We start from the raw sequence: 19,601 nt of genomic DNA on the forward strand, positions 1-19,601 counted from the left end.
GTGTGAATGAATGAATGAATGAATGAAACTCAAGACCCCCCCCCCCCCCCTCTCTCTCTCTCTCTCTCTCTCTCTCTCTCTCTCTCTCTCTCTCTCTCTCTCTCTCTCTCTCTCTCTCTCTCTCTGAGAGGCATTTGATCTTGGGGCAAATTGATTCACTTCTGAATGAAGCCAGCATGGCTCTTACTGTTGCCCTCTTGTAGACAAATGCACAAGTTTTGTCTGAGACATGTTGAAGTAGTGTTAGTGGTGAAATGCTTAGTTTGACAGACGTGGGATTTCAGGTTCCTTGGCCATTCCTGTAGGCCTTGATGCTGCTACGTCACCCAGTGTGTACTACATACTGTCAAGGTAACCTGAGAAGACAGAGACATCAGCTGATTAGCCAAAACATTTTGACTGTCAGCTTAGTGTGTTGGTTCACATTTGAAATGCAATATGCCAACAAGTCTTTGATAGGTCACTAGAGGTATGTGGCATAAGAATGCCTATGCACAGGTCAATAAATTTCTTTAAATTATGCACTGGTGGTTTGTGGTCAAGGAGACAGCACTAAATACTATCACATATGTGTTCCATCATTATGTTACATTACATTAATTTTCAGATCAGGCAAATTTGGTGGGCAAGATATCAATTTGAGTTCATCACCATTCTCCCTAAACCACTGTAGCACAATTCTGATCTTGTGACATGAGCAGTTATCCTAGTGGAAGAGGCCATCACAGACAAAGAATGCACTAAGCATGTATGGATGTAGTTGGTCTGCAAGAATGTTCATGAACTCCTTACCTATCATGATGATGATTTATGATTATATGATAGCGGAACAAAGGGAGATTCCTTAGAAAATGTAGTCCATCAACAAAGGAGGTGGCTTACAAAACACTCGTTTGACCTATACTTGAGTATTGCTCAACAGTGTGGGATCCGTACCAGGTCGGGTTGACAGAGGAGATAGATAAGATCCAAAGAAGAGCGGCGCGTTTCGTCACAGGGTTATTTGGTAACCGTGATAGCGTTACAGAGATGTTTAGCAAACTCAAGTGGCAGACTCTGCAAGAGAGGCGCTCTGCATCGTGGTGTAGCTTGCTCGCCAGGTTTCGAGAGGGTGCGTTTTGGGATGAGGTATCGAATATATTGCTTCCCCCTACTTATACCTCCCGAGGAGATCACGAATGTAAAATTAGAGAGATTAGAGAGCGCACGGAGGCTTTCAGACAGTCGTTCTTCCCGCGAACCATACGCGACTGGAACAGAAAAAGGAGGTAATGGCAGTGGCACGTAAAGTGCCCTCCGCCACACACCGCTGGGTGGCTTGCGGATTATAATTTTGTAGATGTAGATGTAGATGCCTTAGATTACTATGATGGGTCCCATGGAAGTCCTGGTGAATGCTCCCATTGTGTAATACTCCCCCTTCTGACCTGTGCCCATAGTGTGGTAAATGTTTCAAGCAGCTGTCTGCGTGGATGATAGCACATCTAGATATGACTTTCCACCTGACATAACGAGAAATGTGACTCATCAAATCAAGCAACATGCTTCCAATGATCTGCAGTCCAATCTCAATGGTCCCATGCCCTTTGCAACCATAATTGATGACAATGTTGTCAGCATGGGAACACACAGAGGTTGCCAGCAGCATAGTCTTGCATTCATCAATGTGCAGTGAACAGTGTGCTCCAAATTACTAGCGCCTGCACAGCATTGTGCCACATATCACTGACTACCCAGCAGAGCAGCGAAGCTTCCAACCTCCACGTTCTGTGTACGGCATGTATGTCCAACATCTTGTTGTATATATGTGGTTTCACCATCCTTCAATCCCTTACCTTAGATAGCATGTGAACAGCTGACCAGTTGCCTCATTTCTGAGATGCTTGTTTCTGAGCTCAGGGACTTTAAATTCTCTCTTCTATCAAAGTAATTTACCGTGCATACATATCATCATCAGAATGACTTGCCATTCATCTCTGCACTACTTACATACATTTCTTACCGTTTCATATGCCTGCAGTGGCACCAGGCAGTATTCAGTCTTACAGTGGGCATGTGATCTTAATTTTTTGGCTCATCAGTATATAGTCTGTCACTGGGGACTGTGCTCGCAGGGTGCTGCTGGCTTCAGGCTATGTTTCATTATGGTATAAGACATGACTGTTACCTGATTTCAAGGGGAATTGTAAATTCTTTCAAGTGGCGAGTATCCTCATGAAATGATTTGCATCATCATTCTCGATGTTAGTTACAACTATATGGTTTGGAGCAAGTTGTAGGACCAAAATCATGGGTTCCATTCAACTCATATGTAGATTTCTCAACTTGTCATCTACTGAAACGTAGTGGTCCCCAGAAAAGGTCATAGATGCAGAGCCAGAAGTAGTTACTTGCTTAACAGAGAGAAGGCACGACTGTAAGTGTTTTTGTTGATTAAATGTGGTCTGCCTTAGTTGCATCAAGTACAATCACATATTTTTTTCCACTGTTGAGGACGTAGCCAGAGAGAGGGTCCACAGTGTCTGGAACCTCCCCCTCCCTTCCCCAATCACCTAAATGAAATTACTCGTGAGACACGGTTGTCATGTAATGAAATTGAAAGATATATGAGGCAGTCAAACAGTTCCCATTTGAGGGGGTTGCTGCAGTAGCAATGTAGCGCGACTCCGATGCAGGTGTATAAGCATCAACATGTAAGCAATGGATCTGTTAGTATTACACCAACTGTGGATTTGGGAAGTTGTGATCATATGGAAATAATCTGACTGCTACTATTGGCGGTCTTTTTAAGCTCATGAAATGAAGGGACAAGCTAAGGTGTATGTTTCTTAACTTGTAGAGGTGTTCAGTGCAGTCAGACAGTGACAGATCACAACCTTTTCTGCAACTAGAATGTGTGGAAATTATGACTGTATCTATAAAACTAAGCAAATTTTGGCAAAATTGTGCTAAGTGCACATTAAGAAACAGATAATTAAAATTTTCAGTGAAGATTTAACAGTTAATACATGTAAACAATTTTAGCTACCTGTTGAGATGGTCCATTTAAACACAATATTCCAGAAGAGCCATTCAACTTCTTCCATATTTTATGTAAAAATAAGTTCTTGCCATTTATATTCATAAAATATGTACTCATCTTTCCTTGGTTGAATACAGTACTTGTTGTTTTGCTAGGTGATTAGGTCCTTGTATTTTAATTCACCAGTAAAAAACAATATTTCACCCAATTATTTTTCATTCTATTTCACAGTGTCTAGCCACAAAAGTAAAGCACACCATACCTATCATTACACATAAGTTTTTTGTGCAACACTTTTGGGAACAAAAAATGTTATTTGTGCAATATAAATTCTTATAGAGACAGATACGAATCACTGACTGACTGCCTGATTCCAAACTGATCGACCACAAACTGCTGAATAACTCATTTGGCACACATTTAGTTCTATATACCATATCATAGTTTTGCAGAATGTACTAAAAGCTATTTATTCAAATTCAATATTACAATGGCATCTGGTTTTTGTGTTACTGAAAATTTTATGCAAATTCGTTCTGCTTCACACTTACAAAACTCCCAGGATCAAAACAGTAATAAAACAATTTTATACAGTTAGGAAAATAAATTCAACAATTTCAAAGTATACCATGTGTAAAGCTGTGTATATATCTAGCTTTTACAGCATAATACATTGTTACTGAAGAAACTGAACTTGTTTTTTGAGCTATAATAATGGTTCTTAATTTGGTGAACAATAAAATTTCATTTGACATTAAGTAAATTCAATTCAGAAAATAATAAAGTCACCGTAGCATTGGTTATAAATGATACAGCACAAATTATAATAATCTGCAAACATGCGTTCTGTTACTGCAAACAAATTTGGAAGACCGCGTATCTTCACAAATATTTAAGAGTATAGCGTACTTATGTAAAGGTCATCAATCTTGTTAACTGCAACTGAAATCTGAATCAACATTGCCAAACAATGAGAGGAAATCACACATTTTTGATAAACTCAGAATGGTACTGTAAGCTTTGGTTGATCTTGAAACCTGTAAATCTTGGTTTTTTATACTGCGCAGGGCCATGTTTAGGATACAAACCCATTGGCTGAAGCCTTGGTGCAGGCCTTATGAGTAAAAATTTTGTGTTAAAAAATCCACCAAATATAGCGACAGATTCAGTTTGCTGTTACTTTGTTTTTACTATTTACCTATCATGGTAGTTTTGTGTGTTTCACTATGATAACAGATACAGAAATCATAATATTGTAATAAGGATGTTGAAAAATTTCTAGAGTTCTTCCCAAAATGTGGTGATACAATTGTTACGGAAAAAATACTTTTATACAAACCTATTACCTTTTTCTTAGCACAATTTTTATCTGACTTACGAATCTCCAACTAAAATGCTCAAGCTGACTGCGTTATATTGCTGTGATGTCACAAGGTGAGATCTCATTAAAGCTACCCAAAAGCAGTTTCCCCTAGTTTCAGAAGTTTAAGAATCGATATCTGGCAACAGGAGGTAAAAACTTTCTGTAGGACCTGGCTTTACAGAACAAGCTATGGAACAAATTGGCTTTCCATTAAACTGAACTCGCTTCATGTTGCTAGAATCCCATTAACCATTAGTTTAGAAATCTTAGTTATTTAGTCAACTGAAGTTCCACAAGTTTGACAGGACACTACTTAGAATTTGGCGCAAAGAAGTGAGGGGTTTTAGAGGTGAACGCTGACCTAATTCATATTAACTGTCAATTGAAAAATGAAGCAGAATAAGCCAATACCAAATAATTTTGAGTACATCTTCCATGATTGAGAGGACTGAACCACTGAATTAAAGTAATATTTTCTATTTTTATTTCTTTTTAATGTTTGTGTTGGGAATCCACAGATTATGACCTAGATAACCTGCTCATAAGTACAACACTGTACCTGTGCACAAAACTGCACATGCGGGAATAGCTATGTGAAGTTCGCTAGCCACCTTTCACAATTCTTTTCATGCATATGGCTGCTTTATTACAGATAAAGCTAACCCATAAATATGTTTGTCAGATGCTCCTACTTTACTATTTGCAAGAACGAACATGAAGTGATTCTTCAGTCTTGCAGTTAAAAACTACATTTTAATGATACAATGTAGAGAGAACGTCTGATGGCATATGAGCTTGATGTTCAGGCAGAGAGAAACACATAATCAGAAAAGCCAGAAACAATATAATGAACCAACATGTAAATCTGCTGTCAGAGGTAGGCAGATGTTCAGATGTTACTGAATACAAGAACTGTGAATACGAAACTGCACAATTAGAACTTGACTAGGCAAAATTACAACACTGAGAATATTACAGGAGGGGGATGGGGGTGGGGGGGAGGGTGGGGGGGAAGAAAATGTCAAAGACTCCAATGAGCTCCAGTCGGGATGGAGTGGAGATTAGATTTCTGTGGTTAAAGTGGTCAACTCCTATTGAAATCCATCTCCAGTTGACCAATGTGTATGGTGAAAAGTAGGTGGATGTAAAAAATGTGCGTAAGTGGTGTAGGGAGTTTGCAGATGGTCATACAAACGTGTGTGACGAGGCCAGCTGCGGGTCTCTATCAGTTTCGGATGAGACGGTGATGACAGATGAAAAAGTTCTGCTTGCAGATAGGCATGTGACTATGTGAGAGATTGTGGAACTAATAGGGGACATCTCTAAGACTACCATGGACAAGATTTTGAGAGACATTTTGAAGTTTCACAAGGTATGTGATGAACACTAACAGAAGTCCATCGAAAGTGCCTGCAAGTTTCTGCTCCATTACAGGGAAGAGGGGAGGAATTTCTAGATTCAATTGTAACTTGGAATGAGACTTGGGTCCACTACTTCATACCAGAGACTAAAGAACAATCAAAGCAATGGCAGCATTCTGAGTCTCCAAAAGTCAAGAAGTTCAAACAAACACCATCAGTGGGGAAGGTGATGGCTTCGGTATTCTCAGATAGGATTTGGCATTCTGCTGGTAGACTACCTAGAAAGAGGTACAACAATCAATGCGGCAAGGTACTGCAGGACACTAACAAAGTTAAGCTGGGCTATACAGAACAAAAGGAGGGGTCAGCTGACAAAGGGAGTTCGTTTGCACTGTAACAGATCTCATTGTCATATTTGGGTGAGAAATCCCTGACCATCCTCCATACAGCTCTCATTGGCTCTCAGTGACTACTGTTTGTTCACTAACTTGAAACACCACTTGGGAAGAACGAAATTCTCAAGCGACTAGGAGCTGAAGGCACCTGTCCATTCCTTCACGCACAAGTCAGTGGGAGGGTGGTACGATGCAGTTACGAAAAAGCTTCCAGAATCTCTGCAAAAATGTATACATCGTGACAGGGACTATGTTAAAAAATTGCTAGAAGTCCTAGCTTTTAGAATCTGTAACTCGTTTTGCAATAAAATGATGTTTACTATGTGAAAAAGCATTGGAGAACTTAATTTACGAAAAAGTCACATATAATTCACTTGTGCAACCTACCTTAGAATATTGCTCTAAGTCTGTGGGACATACACTAAATAGCAATAACATACAGTATATAGAGAAGGACAGTATGACTGGTCACAGCTTTGTTTGAAGTGTCACAGAGATGCTGACGAAACTGAATTGGCAGACTCTTGTAGATAAGATGTAAACCAACCAGAGAAAAGGAAAACACCCTAATGACTGGTATAGTGGGATTTACTCTATGTCAACTACATCACTGTGGTTTTCAGAGTGTAGATGCAGATTTAGAAGAAGTAACTGTCCATTACTTACCTTCGGAAGGCAAAATTTGAGTACTGCTGACAGAAACACTCTGATGTAGGAATAATTAATACCTAGCTTTTGGAACTTTGTTTCTTTCTCTAAGAAGAAAAAGAGGATAGGTTTGAGAAGACTGGGAACATGCAATAGGTGACTCAGACATAGGTTGAGATGGATCCACTTCACAATACAGGCTGCCAGATAGAGGGAAAATACTCCAGTGTCACCTATCGTGAAAACATTACTCAGGGCTTTTGCCATTAATGTGTGTTAGAGCATAAAAATATATACTTATAAATATCATATACACTTATGGGGCAAATAATAATTAATGTAGAGTAATGAAATTTTGGGAATATGTTTGGCTAGGTAATATATTTAAATGATTAACACTGCAAGATCACTGGTTAATGTAAGTGAGATCAGCCATTGCAAATGTGAAATGCTGATTCATTAATAACTGGTATAACCACCAAAATGTTGAATGCAAGCAAACAAACATGTGTTGAACAGATGCTAGATATCAGTTTGAGTAATAAGTTCCATGCCTGTTGCACTTGGTTGGTCAATACAGGGATGTCTACATCTACATCTACATGTATACTCTGAAGATCACATTTAAGTGCCTGGCAGAGGGTTCATCAAACCACCTTCACCATTCTCTATTGTTCCAATCCCATATAGAAAGTGGAAAGAATGAACACCTATATCTTTCCGTATGCGTAGATTCAACGGAACACTAGTAAGTGCAATGGAAGCAGTATGTGGGAGGAGAAACAACAAAAAGGGATGGGAAGAAACACCATGGTGGAATGATAAAACAAAGGATGTAGTACATAAGAAGAATAGAACTTTTAGGCTATGGTTCCAGAAGAGAACAGTAGAGATAGGAGAAGAGTATCAGGCAAGAAAGAAAGAAGCAAAATGAGTGGTGGTGGAGGAAATAAGAAAGTGGATGTAACAGTGGACCAGAATAATGGAGGAGTGTTAGTTCTGCAAGGTTCGCAGGACAGCTTCTGTAATGTTTGGAAGGTAGGAGACGAGGTACTGGCAGAAGTAAAGCTGTGAGGATGTGGCATGAGTCGTGCTTGGGTAGTTCAGATGGTAGAGCACTTGCCTGTGAAAGGCGAAGGTCCTGAGTTCGAGTCTAGGTCTGGCACACAGTTTTGATTTGCCAGGAAGTTTTGATGACAGTGAAGTTTCAAAAAAGGTGTTGTATGGGATGATTAAAAGTAAGAGAAAGAATGGTGCAACAGATTATGCTGGAATGGTGGACAAAAGTGGATGAGATGTAGAGAATGAGGAGGGACTCAAGTATATGTGGAAGGAGTATTTTGAAGAACTCCTGAAACTGAATGGAGACCTGGATGAGGAGCAACAAGCCGAGGAGAAGAAGGAGAAGGAACAGCAAATAGAAAAAGACTTTACATGGGGAGAAGTGGAAGAGACATTGGGCAAGATGGAGGGAGGGAAGTCACCAGGTCTGGAGCTAAGTGTAGAGATGGTGAGAGCACCAGGAGAGGTGGGGATACAATGGCTATACTGAGTAATGAAAATTGTTTGGAGGCAGATGATGATCCCAGAAGACTGGAAGAAGGGAATAACTGTCCCGATCTTTAAGAAGGGAAATAGAAAAGAGTGCAAGAACTATCGGGGGATAATATCGATGAGTCATTGTGCAAAGATTTTTGAGAAAATTTTGGAAGCATAAATTTGGGCAAAATTAGAAGGAAGAATGAGAGAAGAGCAACATGGCTTCAGAACAGGAAGGTCCATGGTGGATCTAATTTTTGCTGTAAGACAACTGCAGGAACAGCACTATGATGATGGAATAGATCTACTAATGACCTTCCTGGATATTTAAAAAGCGTATGATAGTGTATGTAGAAGCAAAGTGTGGAAAGCCCTGGAGAACAGAGGAGTAGCAAAACAGATTATTTGGAGGATAAGGGAAATGTAGCATTAAGTACAGGCTGTATGAAAGTGGGAGGAGAGAGATCAGCTTGGATTGAACAGAAGAATGGCTTGAGGCAGAGAAGTGCACTTTCACCATTACTCTTCATTGTAGTGATGGATGATACAATAAGTACAGTAGCGCAAGTAATTGGTGAAAGGAAGATGAAAGCTACGGTGTTTGCAGATGATCTGATGATTTGGGGGAATAAGGAGGAGCAAGTACAAGAGCAGTTAGACGTATGGGAATGAACAGTACAAGAATATGGGATGAAATTCAGTATAAGTAAGAGTCAGATGATTATCATAACAAGAAAGGAGGAGAGAGGAACAACTGTAATAACAATTGGTAGGGAACGATTGAGGAGAGAGGAGAGATTGAAGTACCTAGGAAGCCTGATACAGGAAGAAGGAAAAAACAGAGAAATAAATGAGCAGGGGAGAAAATCAGAAGCATTTTGGAAGAGTGTCAGAAGCCTGATATGGAGCAAGGATGTACCCCAAATCAGTAAAAAGGTTATGTACCAGTCATACTATGTCCTGATCCTGACATGCATCAGAAACCTGAGTTACGAAAGGAAGAGAGAGAAGCAAAGTACAAGCTAGTGAGATGAAATTCTTGAAAAACAGTATTGGAGTGACAAGATCGACAGGTTAAGAAATGAGAGGATCAGAGCGTTAATGGAGGTGGAATCATTATAGGAGGAGATGGAGAAATCAAGACTGGGATGGTATGGACACGTTAAGAGAATGGAGGAGAAGAGGATACCCAGGTTGTTGTTGTTGTTGTTGTTGTTGTTGTTGTTGTTGCGGTCTTCAATTCTGAGACTGGTTTGATGCAGCTCTCCACGCTACTCAATCCTTTGCAAGTTTCTTCATCTCCCAGTATGTACTGCAGCCTACATCCCTCTGATTCTGCTTAGTGTATTCATCTCTTGGTCTCCCTCTACGATTTTTACCCTCCATGCTGCCCTCCAATACTAAATTGGTGATCCATTGATGCCTCAGAACATGTCCTACCAACCGATCCCTTCTTCTAGTCAAGTTGTGCCACAAACTCCTCTTCTCCCCAATCCTATTCAGTACCTCCTCATTAGTTATGTGATCTACCCATCTAATCTTCAGCATTCTTCTGTAGCACCACATTTCGAAAGCTTCTATTCTCTTCTTGTCCAAACTAGTTATCGTCCATGTTTCACTTCCATACGACGACTTCCTAAGATGGAAATCTATACTCGATGTTAACAAATTTCTGTTCTTCAGAAACGCTTTCCTTGCCATTGCCAGTCTACACTTTATATCCTCTCTACTTCGACCATCATCAGTTATTTTGCTCCCCAAATAGCAAAACTCCTTTACTACTTTAAGTGTCCCATTTCCTAATCTAATTCCCTCAGCATCACCCGACTTAATTTGACTACATTCCATTATCCTCGTTTTGCTTTTGTTGATGTTCATCTTATACCCTCCTTTCAAGACACTGTCCATTCCGTTCAACTGCTCTTCCAAGTCATTTGCTGTCTATGGCAGAATTACAATGTCATCGGCGAACCTTAAAGCTTTTATTCCTTCTCCATGGGTTTTAATACCTACTCCGAATTTTTCTTTTGTTTCCTTTACTGCTTGCTCAATATAAAGATTGAACAACATCGGGGAGAGGCTACAACCCTGTCTCACTCCCTTCCCAACCACTGCTGCCCTTTCATGTCCATCGACTCTTACAACTGCCATCTGGTTTCTGTACAAATTGTAAATAGCCTTTTTATCCCTGTATTTTACCCCTGCTGCCTTCAGAATTTGAAAGAGAGTATTCCAATCAACATTGTCAAAAGCTTTCTCTAAGTCTACAAATGCTAGAAACATAGGTTTGCCTTTTCTTAATCTAGCTTCTAAAATAAGTCGTAGGGTCAGTATTGCCTCACGTGTTCCAATATTTCTATGGAATCCAAACTGATCTTCCCAAAGGTCAGCTTCTACCAGTTTTTCCATTCGTCTGTAAAGAATTCGCATTATTATTTTGCAGCCGTGACTTATTAAACTGATAGTTCGGTAATTTTCACATCTGTCAATGACTGCTTTCTTTGGGGTTGGAATTATTATGTTCTTCTCGAAGTCTGCGGATATTTCGCCTGTCTCATACATTTTACTCTCCAGATGATAGAGTTTTGTCAGGACTGGCTCTCCCAAGGCTGTCAGTAGTTCTAATGGAATGTTGTCTACTCCCGGGGCCTTGTTTCTACTTAGGTCTTTCAGTTCTCTATCAAACTCTTCATGCAGTATCATATCTCCCATTTCATCTTTGTCTACATCCTGTTCCATTTCTATAACATTTCCCTGAAGTACATCTCCCTTGTATAGACCCTCTATACACTCCTCCCACATTTCTGGCTTCCCTTCTTTGCTTAGAACAGGGTTTCCATCTGAGCTCTTGATATTCATGCAAGTGGTTCTCTTTTCTCCAAAGGTCTCTTTAATTTTCCTGTAGGCAGTATGTATCTCACCCCTCATGAGATAAGCCTCTACATCCTTATATTTGTCCTCTAGCCATGCCTGCTTAGCCATTTTGCACTTTCTGTCGATCTCATTTTTGAGACGTTTGTATTCCTTCTTGCCTGCTTCATTTACTGCATTTTTATATTTTCTTCTTTCATCAATTAAATTCAATATTTCTTCTGTCACCCAAGGATTTCTACTAGCCCTCATATTTTTACCTACTTTATCCTCTGCTGCCTTCACTACTTCATCCCTCAAAGTTACCCATTCTTCTTCTGCCCCTGGAAATGTCTTACAATTTAAAACCTGGTTCCTAAATCTCTGTCTTACCATTATATAATCTATCTGAAACCTGTCAGTATCTCCAGGCTTCTCCCATGTATACAACCTTCTTTTATGATTGTTGAACCAAGTGTTAGCTATGATTAAGTTGTGCTCTGTGCAAAATTCCACCAGTCGGCTTCCTCTTCATTTCTTGTCCCCAATCCATATTCACCTACTACATTTCATTCTCTCCCTTTTCCTACTACTGAATTATAGTCACCCATGACTATTAAATTTTCGTTTCCCTTCACTATCTGAATAATTTATTCTATTTCATCATACATTTCTTCAATTTCTTCGTCATCTGCAGACCTAGTTGGCATATAGACTTGTACTACTGTTGTAGGCGTGGTCTTTGTGTCTATCTTGGCCACAATAAAGCGTTATCTGTGCTGTTTGTAGTAGCTTACCCACATTCCTATTGTTTTATTCATTATTAAACCTACTCCTGCATTACCCCTATTTGATTTTGTATTTATAACCCTGTATTCACCTGACCAAACGTCTTGTTCCTCCTGCCACCGAACTTCACTAATTCCCACTATATATAACTTTAACCTATCCATTTCCGTTTTTAAATTTTCTAACCTACCTGCCCAATTAAGGGATCTGACATTCCACACTCCAATCCGTAGAATGCCACTTTTCTTTCTCCTGATAACGACGTCCTTCTGAGTAGTCCCCGCCCAAATGGTTCAAATGGCTCTGAGCACTATGGGACTCAACTGATGAGGTCATTAGTCCCCTAGAACTTAGAACTAGTTAAACCTAACTAACCTAAGGACATCACAAACATCCATGCCCGAGGCAGGATTCGAACCTGCGACCGTAGCGGTCTTGCGGTTCCAGACTGCAGCGCCTTTAACCGCACGGCCACTTCGGCCGGAGTCCCCGCCCAGAGATCTGAATGGGGGACTATTTTACCTCCGGAATATTTTACCCTAGAGGACGCTATCATCATTTATCCATACAGTAAAGCTGCATGCCCTCGGGAAAAATTACGGCCGTAGTTTCCCCTTGCTTTCAGCCATTCGCAGTACCAGCACAGCAAGGGCCATTTTGGTTAGTGTTACAAGGCCATATCAGTCAATCATCCACACTGTTGCCCCTGCAACTACTGAAAAGGCTGCTGACCCTCTTCAGGAACCACAGGTTTGTCTGGCCTCTCAACAGATACCCCTCCGTTGTGGTTGCACCTATGGTACAGCTATCTGTATCGCTGAGGCACGCAGGCCTCCCCACCAACAGCAAGGTCTATGGTTCAGGAGGATACACGAGATGAAATTGGAAGGAAGGAGACCAATAGGATGATGGAGAGAGAGATACCTGAAAGGAGCAGAGGAACTAGACCAACGTGAAGACAGAGAGATGGTGGCAAGACAGAAGACAATGAAGAGGCCTATGTTTCATACAGACCCAGCCAGAGGCTGGGAACTGTCCATGATGATGATGTTGTTGTTGTTGTTGATGATGATGATGATGATGATGATGATGATGATGATGATGATGATGATGATGATATTTTCTCCCTGTGTAGGTCAGTGTCAGCAAATCGCAATGAAAAATGCCCTTCTTTTAATGATACCCAGCCCAAATCCTGTATCATTTCAGTAAAGCTCCCTCCCATATTTCACAGTACTAAAAAACGTGCAGCCCTTCTTAGAAATTTTGTGATGTACTCAGTCAGTCCTGTATGGTAAGGATCCCACACCACGCAGCAATATTCAAAGAGGATGGACAAGCGTAGTGTAGGCAGCCTCCTAAGTAGGTCTGTTACATTTTCTAAGTATCCTGCCAATAAAATACAGTCTTTGGTTCCTTCCAATTTAAGTTGTTCATAATTGTCTTTCCTAGGCATTCAGTTGAATTTACGGCCTTCAGATTTGACTGATGTATCGTGTAACTGAAGTTTAATGAATTTCTTTTAGCGTCCAAGTGAATAACCTCACACTTTCGTTATTTAGGATCAACTGCCAATTTTCACACCATTCAGATATCTTTTCCAAATCGTTTTGCAATTTATTTTGATCTTCTGATGACTCTAGTAGTTGATAAATGCAGCATCGCCTTCAAACAACCTAAGAAGGCTATGATTGTTAAGTATGGAGAATTATCAGCATACTCTGAAAGGAACCTAGTTGGTGTACAGTCTGGACCAGAAGACTTGCCTTTATTAAGTGATTTAAATCGCTTCACTACTCTGAGGTTATTTACTTCTACGTTACTCATGGATGGTTAATGTTGTTGTTGGATGACACTGGAGCTGTTGTCCTATTATAACTCACATGTACTAAACTCCAGATAGATCTGACGATAAAGCTGGCAAAAGGAACATGTCAACACTGTGTAGATCACATTGTGTTAAAACACTAGTATGTGGGCAAGCATTATGCAGCTGGAAAATACCCACTGGGATGCTGTTCATGACAGGTAGCACAACCAATCAAATCACCAGACTGATGTACAAATCTGCAGTTAGGTGTGTGAGATAACCACAGGAGTGCTCCTGCTGTCATAGAAAATTGCACACCAAACCGTAACTCCAGGTGTAGGTCCAGCGTGTCTAGCATGCAGACAGGTTGCTTACAGACCCTAAACTGGCCTCCTACTAACCAACACTTCACCATCACTGGCACCGAGGCAAAAACAGCTTGGATGAAAAAATACATCAGACCTCCATCCTGCCCTCCAAGGAGCTCTCATCTGATGCTACTGAAGACAGAAATGGTGGTGTTTTGGGATCAGTGGAATGCACAGTGTGTGGCTCAGAGCTATCCTTGCAGTACGAGTTTGTTGTGTCACTATGGTGCTGACTGCTGCTCAGATTGTTGCACCAGATGCAGTATGATGTGCCAGAGCTATAAGCTGAGTATGATTATCTTTCCTCGGTGGTGCCATATGGCTGTCCAGAGCTAGGTCTTCTTGTGACTTACATTTGCATGAGCACTGCTGCTAGCAATAGTTACAGTGGCTATATTTCTGCAAAGTCTTTCTGCAGTATCACAGAAGCAACATCCAGCTCCTTATAGTGCTGTTACGTGACCTTGTTCAAACTCAGTAAGGTACTGTTCATGGCCACTCAGTCACCTTAAAGGCATTCTTGACTAACATCAGGCCACCACGTCTATTATCAAAGGCAACAAACACTCATGACACATTACAATGTGTATTTACAGCAAATCTGATTTACATACTCATAGTTGGGATACTAGGGCCACTCTTCTGTAACTGGCATGAAATCTGAATAGACATCATTATTCAGATGTAAAGCACTGGTGTTGCACAATCCCCCCTTGGTGCTGCAATATTTTTTCCATCAGTTTGTTACATCCTCTGTGTTATCACAGATGACATATCACTGAAGACGACGTATCACTGATCCCGTTTGTTCTGAGAATGCAGTGCATGTGAGGTAACTAGCTGCTTTCACTGCCCTCAGTGAAATGCAAGGAGTGATGTTAAGTTTCACCAACCTCAGGTCTTCAAAAGATGTACCCTGTGCGGAGAACAACACATAGGTCATAGGTCTCTTGTCCTGAGACTGTGTAATGAACTGTTAGCGAGGAACTGATATACAGAAATAATTGTTTAGTTCACTATTTAGAGATATCACTCACATTTGTCAAATACAACATGAGAAACAGTAAGAGGATTTATAGAGGCTGTGGGCTCACTTTACATGAAGTAAACAGATCATTCTACATACCTATAAGTATGATTACTGCTGAGGCAGGCAGTTCACGTGAACTGGAGTGGCAATCATTGAAAAAACAAGGGCGTTTTTCGTTGGGACAGGATCTTCTCATGAAATTTCAATCACAAGTTTTCCCCTCCGATTGATCTATGTGTACTTTGTGGATGCTCAAAAAACATGCTTTCAGTGTGAAGCATTAGTTGTTGTTGCTGACCCTGCTGCCCAAATTGATACTTGTTTTCGGATTGTAAATAACAATATCCATTTTTAAGTGTAAGAGAGTTTGTTTCTGGAAGCTTCAGATTATTTATTAGTTAAAAAAAATTACTGCCTCATCTGATAAATCACAATTAAACTTTTGCTTCATTAACATGTAATTATTTACAATTTGGCAAAAACATGGTTCACAAGTGCAAAACTAAAAGTTCACAGTTTCATAAACAAAACTGAAGTTCATCAGCTTTCTTTAGCATTTATCATTTGTTTCCATTACAGCGTACATTATATAAAACATACTACAGAAGTTTCCTTACAGTGAGCTGACAGTGCTTAGAATGAATTGACGGACATAATTCTTCCAATATGTTACTAAATATTCACTTAAAATACTTTTTTTTATTTATAGGAAAAACGAGATCTCATCACTGGCCTCAAAACAAGAACAAATGCTGGACGTCCAAACTGGGATAAAGTATTTAAGCAGTTACTGGATCAAAAGAAAGGCAAAATAACAGTATTTTATTGCGGGCCACCACAGCTTGGCAGGATACTGAGAGTTAAATGTGATCAATATGGATTCGAGTTCCGCAAGGAAGTGTTCTAACTGAGAATTTCGTCTGATGCGAGTAACAATACTCAGTCTGCTATTAAGAATGTATCCCCTCCTGCAAGATGTCATTTCATGCATCTTTGCAACTGATGGTCACAAAGTTGATATATATTAATCAACAATAATTTTTATAGTTAATAAATCTCAAATGAGATGAAAGTGAAGTAAATACTGAAGTGCAATATTAATATATCAAAGTTCGGATTTGTTGCTTTTTATTATGTAATACAGCTACCTATAGCTGGACTGTATCGCTGAGCATTTGAGAATACCAAGACGCAGATGGTTGTGATTGTGTGATATTTTAAAATGTATTATTTTGAAAGATGCATTGAAGTCAGTTCTTTTCTTGTGGGAGCTACATTTTTATACAACAGTATTCTGCAAACTTTTTATGGAGGTTGATTCTAACCTAGGATCTAGTCATTGTATATTGAACACTGATAACTGTGCTTTACAAGACATATTTTCCAGAGTGTAAAATGTATTTATTTACTGTATTCTACTTGGGCATGGAGAGTAGAGGTGGAAATTTTATTGATCACTGTTTGTAACAATTTATTTGCAGCATAAGTAATTAATTTTTATTTAGCTTTCAAAATGTAACTGTATTGAATAAGCAATATGCTTACTACAAGGCATGGATGGATGGATGGATGGATGGATGGATGAACAACTGAATGAATAAATGAATGAATGTTGAAGTGAAACTGTAAATTATCTTTCATACTGGTATTTATGAATCATTTTTGTGTATTATTTATGTAATATTTATTGAGCTTGTAAAAGCATACTGTAAAACATTTCTCATGTGTTGTTCCACAATTATGTATGTACTTGTAAATATATATTTCTGTACATATGTGTATTTTTTTAGAAATTAGTGATGAATATTTGTGTATTGAGCTGCTGCATCATTTGTAAGTATGCTGAAATTTTTAGGAATTACATAATTTTTTGCAGAAATCAGTTTTCCTTACTCACATACATATTAGTTAATTTGGCACCAAGTGAAGTGGCGCTGTGGTTAGCACACTGGACTCTCATTCGGGAAGATGACAGTTCAAACTCGCGTCTGGCTATCCTGATCTAGGTTTTCCATGATTTCCCTAAATCGCTTCAGGCAAACGTCAGGATGGTTCCTTTGAAAGGCATGGCCAGCTTCCTTCCCTAATCCGATGAGACCAATGACCTCGCTGTTTGGTCCCCTCTCCCAAACCAACCAACTTAATTACACAAAAGAAAATGAGACCTTAACCCTTCAAACTGTATTTAACCATGCTGCAAGAAGAAAGCATGAAAACAAGAGCATTCATGCACATATTATTGTGAATTATACAGATAAATGTGCATGGTAACCACTACTAGTAAGCAGTCATTTGTGGTTTGATACAAAGAAGTTTCATTTTATTAACTTACAGTTGATCATTAATTACTGTAACACTGTAAGATGTGTTAAACCTACTTTGCACGAGGAGTTGGCCCTGCTCTATACTGTTGTCACAATGCAGTCCTCTGTATCAAGTCAAATGCATTCTCTAAACTGAAAATGACCATAAAGGCATCATGGGCAAGGTTTATTCCTTTAGTTTCTTGGGCACAAACACAACAGTTACTACACCTCTGTTTAGCCAGAATGTACAGTGACCTTCAGGATGTATTTGTCCTGAAAGAGACTTTAGCCATCTATTACTGACATGCAACAATTTCCCTGGGTGCATGTAGAATATGATGCTCCTGTAAAAGCCAAAATCATAGATTGCTTTTGCTTTTGCACATCATGCAATTGAGGGCATCTTTCCAGTAACGAGATAGTAATTCTTGCTGAATGATCACATTAGGAGCTCAAAACGCCTGGTGTCAACATTACAGCCCATTATGTGATAACTGCCACTGCTTAGAGCAACACTCTGCTGAAGAGATTTTACATTTTTTCGATGATCTGCAGAATATGGATGTAGAGCCAGTACTTATAGGTGTGGTGGTGGTGGTGGTGGTGGTGGTGGTGGTGGTGGTGGTGGTGGTTTGGCTTTAGCAGACAATAAGTAGCAACACTCACCACAACAACGAGTTGCAGTTTCTGTTGTGGCCTTTAGCACACAGCCTCTTATAATTATTTATTTGGTTCTGATGATGAAGTCCAAACTCAATAGTGCAGTGTCAGGACTTATGCTTTTGTGATGTACTCTACCTCAGTAACACAAAAACAATACAGTACAAAAAGACAGTTTACAAGAACAGTTAAATCTCAGTAATCAAAAAAATATCAATCTTTGTAATTGCACAAAACACTGTCAATTTTACCAAACAAAAAGTTGAGGTAAGCCAATTGTGTGCATAGCACATGGCCAGTTTTCACCACACCCATGTGAAATATTAATTAATATCACACTGTCTTGTTGCATATATACAGGACAAGAGGGTGGTTTCAGATATTTACCTTAAGGGAATAAAACTGATGGCAAGAAAGAATAAGCTCCAGAAAGAATAAACTCCACACTTGCAAAATAATATATTTAAACTAAAGCACAAATTGCAAAATAGGTGAGTTAGTACCATATCAAGAGCCAGCACCATAACCAGAGAACAAAGAAATACATACATAAAGATAAAACACATTGAAACATATCACTGCTGCCTATGACCAGTGATTGATATCACTTCCCATTACACCAGTAACCCCCTCCCCTTTTTGAAGTTTAGTGCCCCAGGTACATTGAGTTACTGGTAGCAAAACAGTTCTTCCAGCCCATGCGATAACTGGAGTAATTCGCGGAGGGTCTGTAGGTGTTACAATGTGTTCCTTAGCTCAAGGTCCATGTGGCCCCCGAAGGTCGTGGTTTGTAGCAGTGGCACTTGAAGTCCCATTTTCCTGTGCATCAATGTGACTGGGCTTCAGCCGCTCTATGGAGACCTTTTCATGCTTTCCATTCCAATCTATCATGAACTAATTCAGCAATCTGCACAGCACTCGGAACGGACATGTGTGTGATTGGTGGAGAGGGGGATGCACAATGTCATCCCGTAGCCAGACGTGCGATGATGTGGCCACATCCTTGTGTATGAAAACTGCTTTGTTGCCATGATTGCAAAGGATGCATGCTGATCCATGACATTCACTCTTTTGATTATCTACCAAAATCTGAAATCAGATGCATGTTTCTCAGATGGTAAGATTGTAGGTTGTTGATCAATAGATCAGCAGGAAGTCGTACTTGCTTGCCAAACACCAAATCTGCCAATGAACAACCTAGATCTCCCTTCACCATTGATCAAAGGCCTCACAACACCACAGGCAAAGCTCCCACTTGCTTAGAGCTGTGCACCATTAACACAGCCTTCAGAGATCGAATGCAACTGCATATCTGTAGTAGCTCTTGAAAGAGACAAGCCTCAAATTGTCTTCTGCAGTCAGACATGATCGCTTGTCGTGCACCGTAGGACCAAACTAGCCTACCAGTAGTGTCATAGCCACAGTGTCGGCCTCCATACTGGAAATAGGGAATGCTTCTG

The 19,601-nt window shown here is 39.9% G+C and overlaps 1 protein-coding gene across 1 annotated transcript in view; it reads left to right on the plus strand.

Moving 5' to 3' along the window:
• Positions 1–16,938, plus strand: part of LOC126263357 (NADPH oxidase 5-like) — a 425,625-nt gene extending 408,687 nt beyond the window's left edge. Inside the window, exon 20 of the mRNA XM_049960447.1 lies at positions 15,885–16,938. Within this exon, the coding sequence (XP_049816404.1) occupies positions 15,885–16,082 (198 nt within the window). The 3' untranslated portion in view covers positions 16,083–16,938. The remainder of the gene's footprint in view (positions 1–15,884) is intronic.
• The last annotated feature ends 2,663 nt before the right edge of the window (positions 16,939–19,601 follow it).

The sequence above is a fragment of the Schistocerca nitens genome, chromosome 6 (assembly GCF_023898315.1).
Source record: "Schistocerca nitens isolate TAMUIC-IGC-003100 chromosome 6, iqSchNite1.1, whole genome shotgun sequence".
Taxonomy (NCBI): Eukaryota; Metazoa; Arthropoda; class Insecta; order Orthoptera; family Acrididae; genus Schistocerca; species Schistocerca nitens.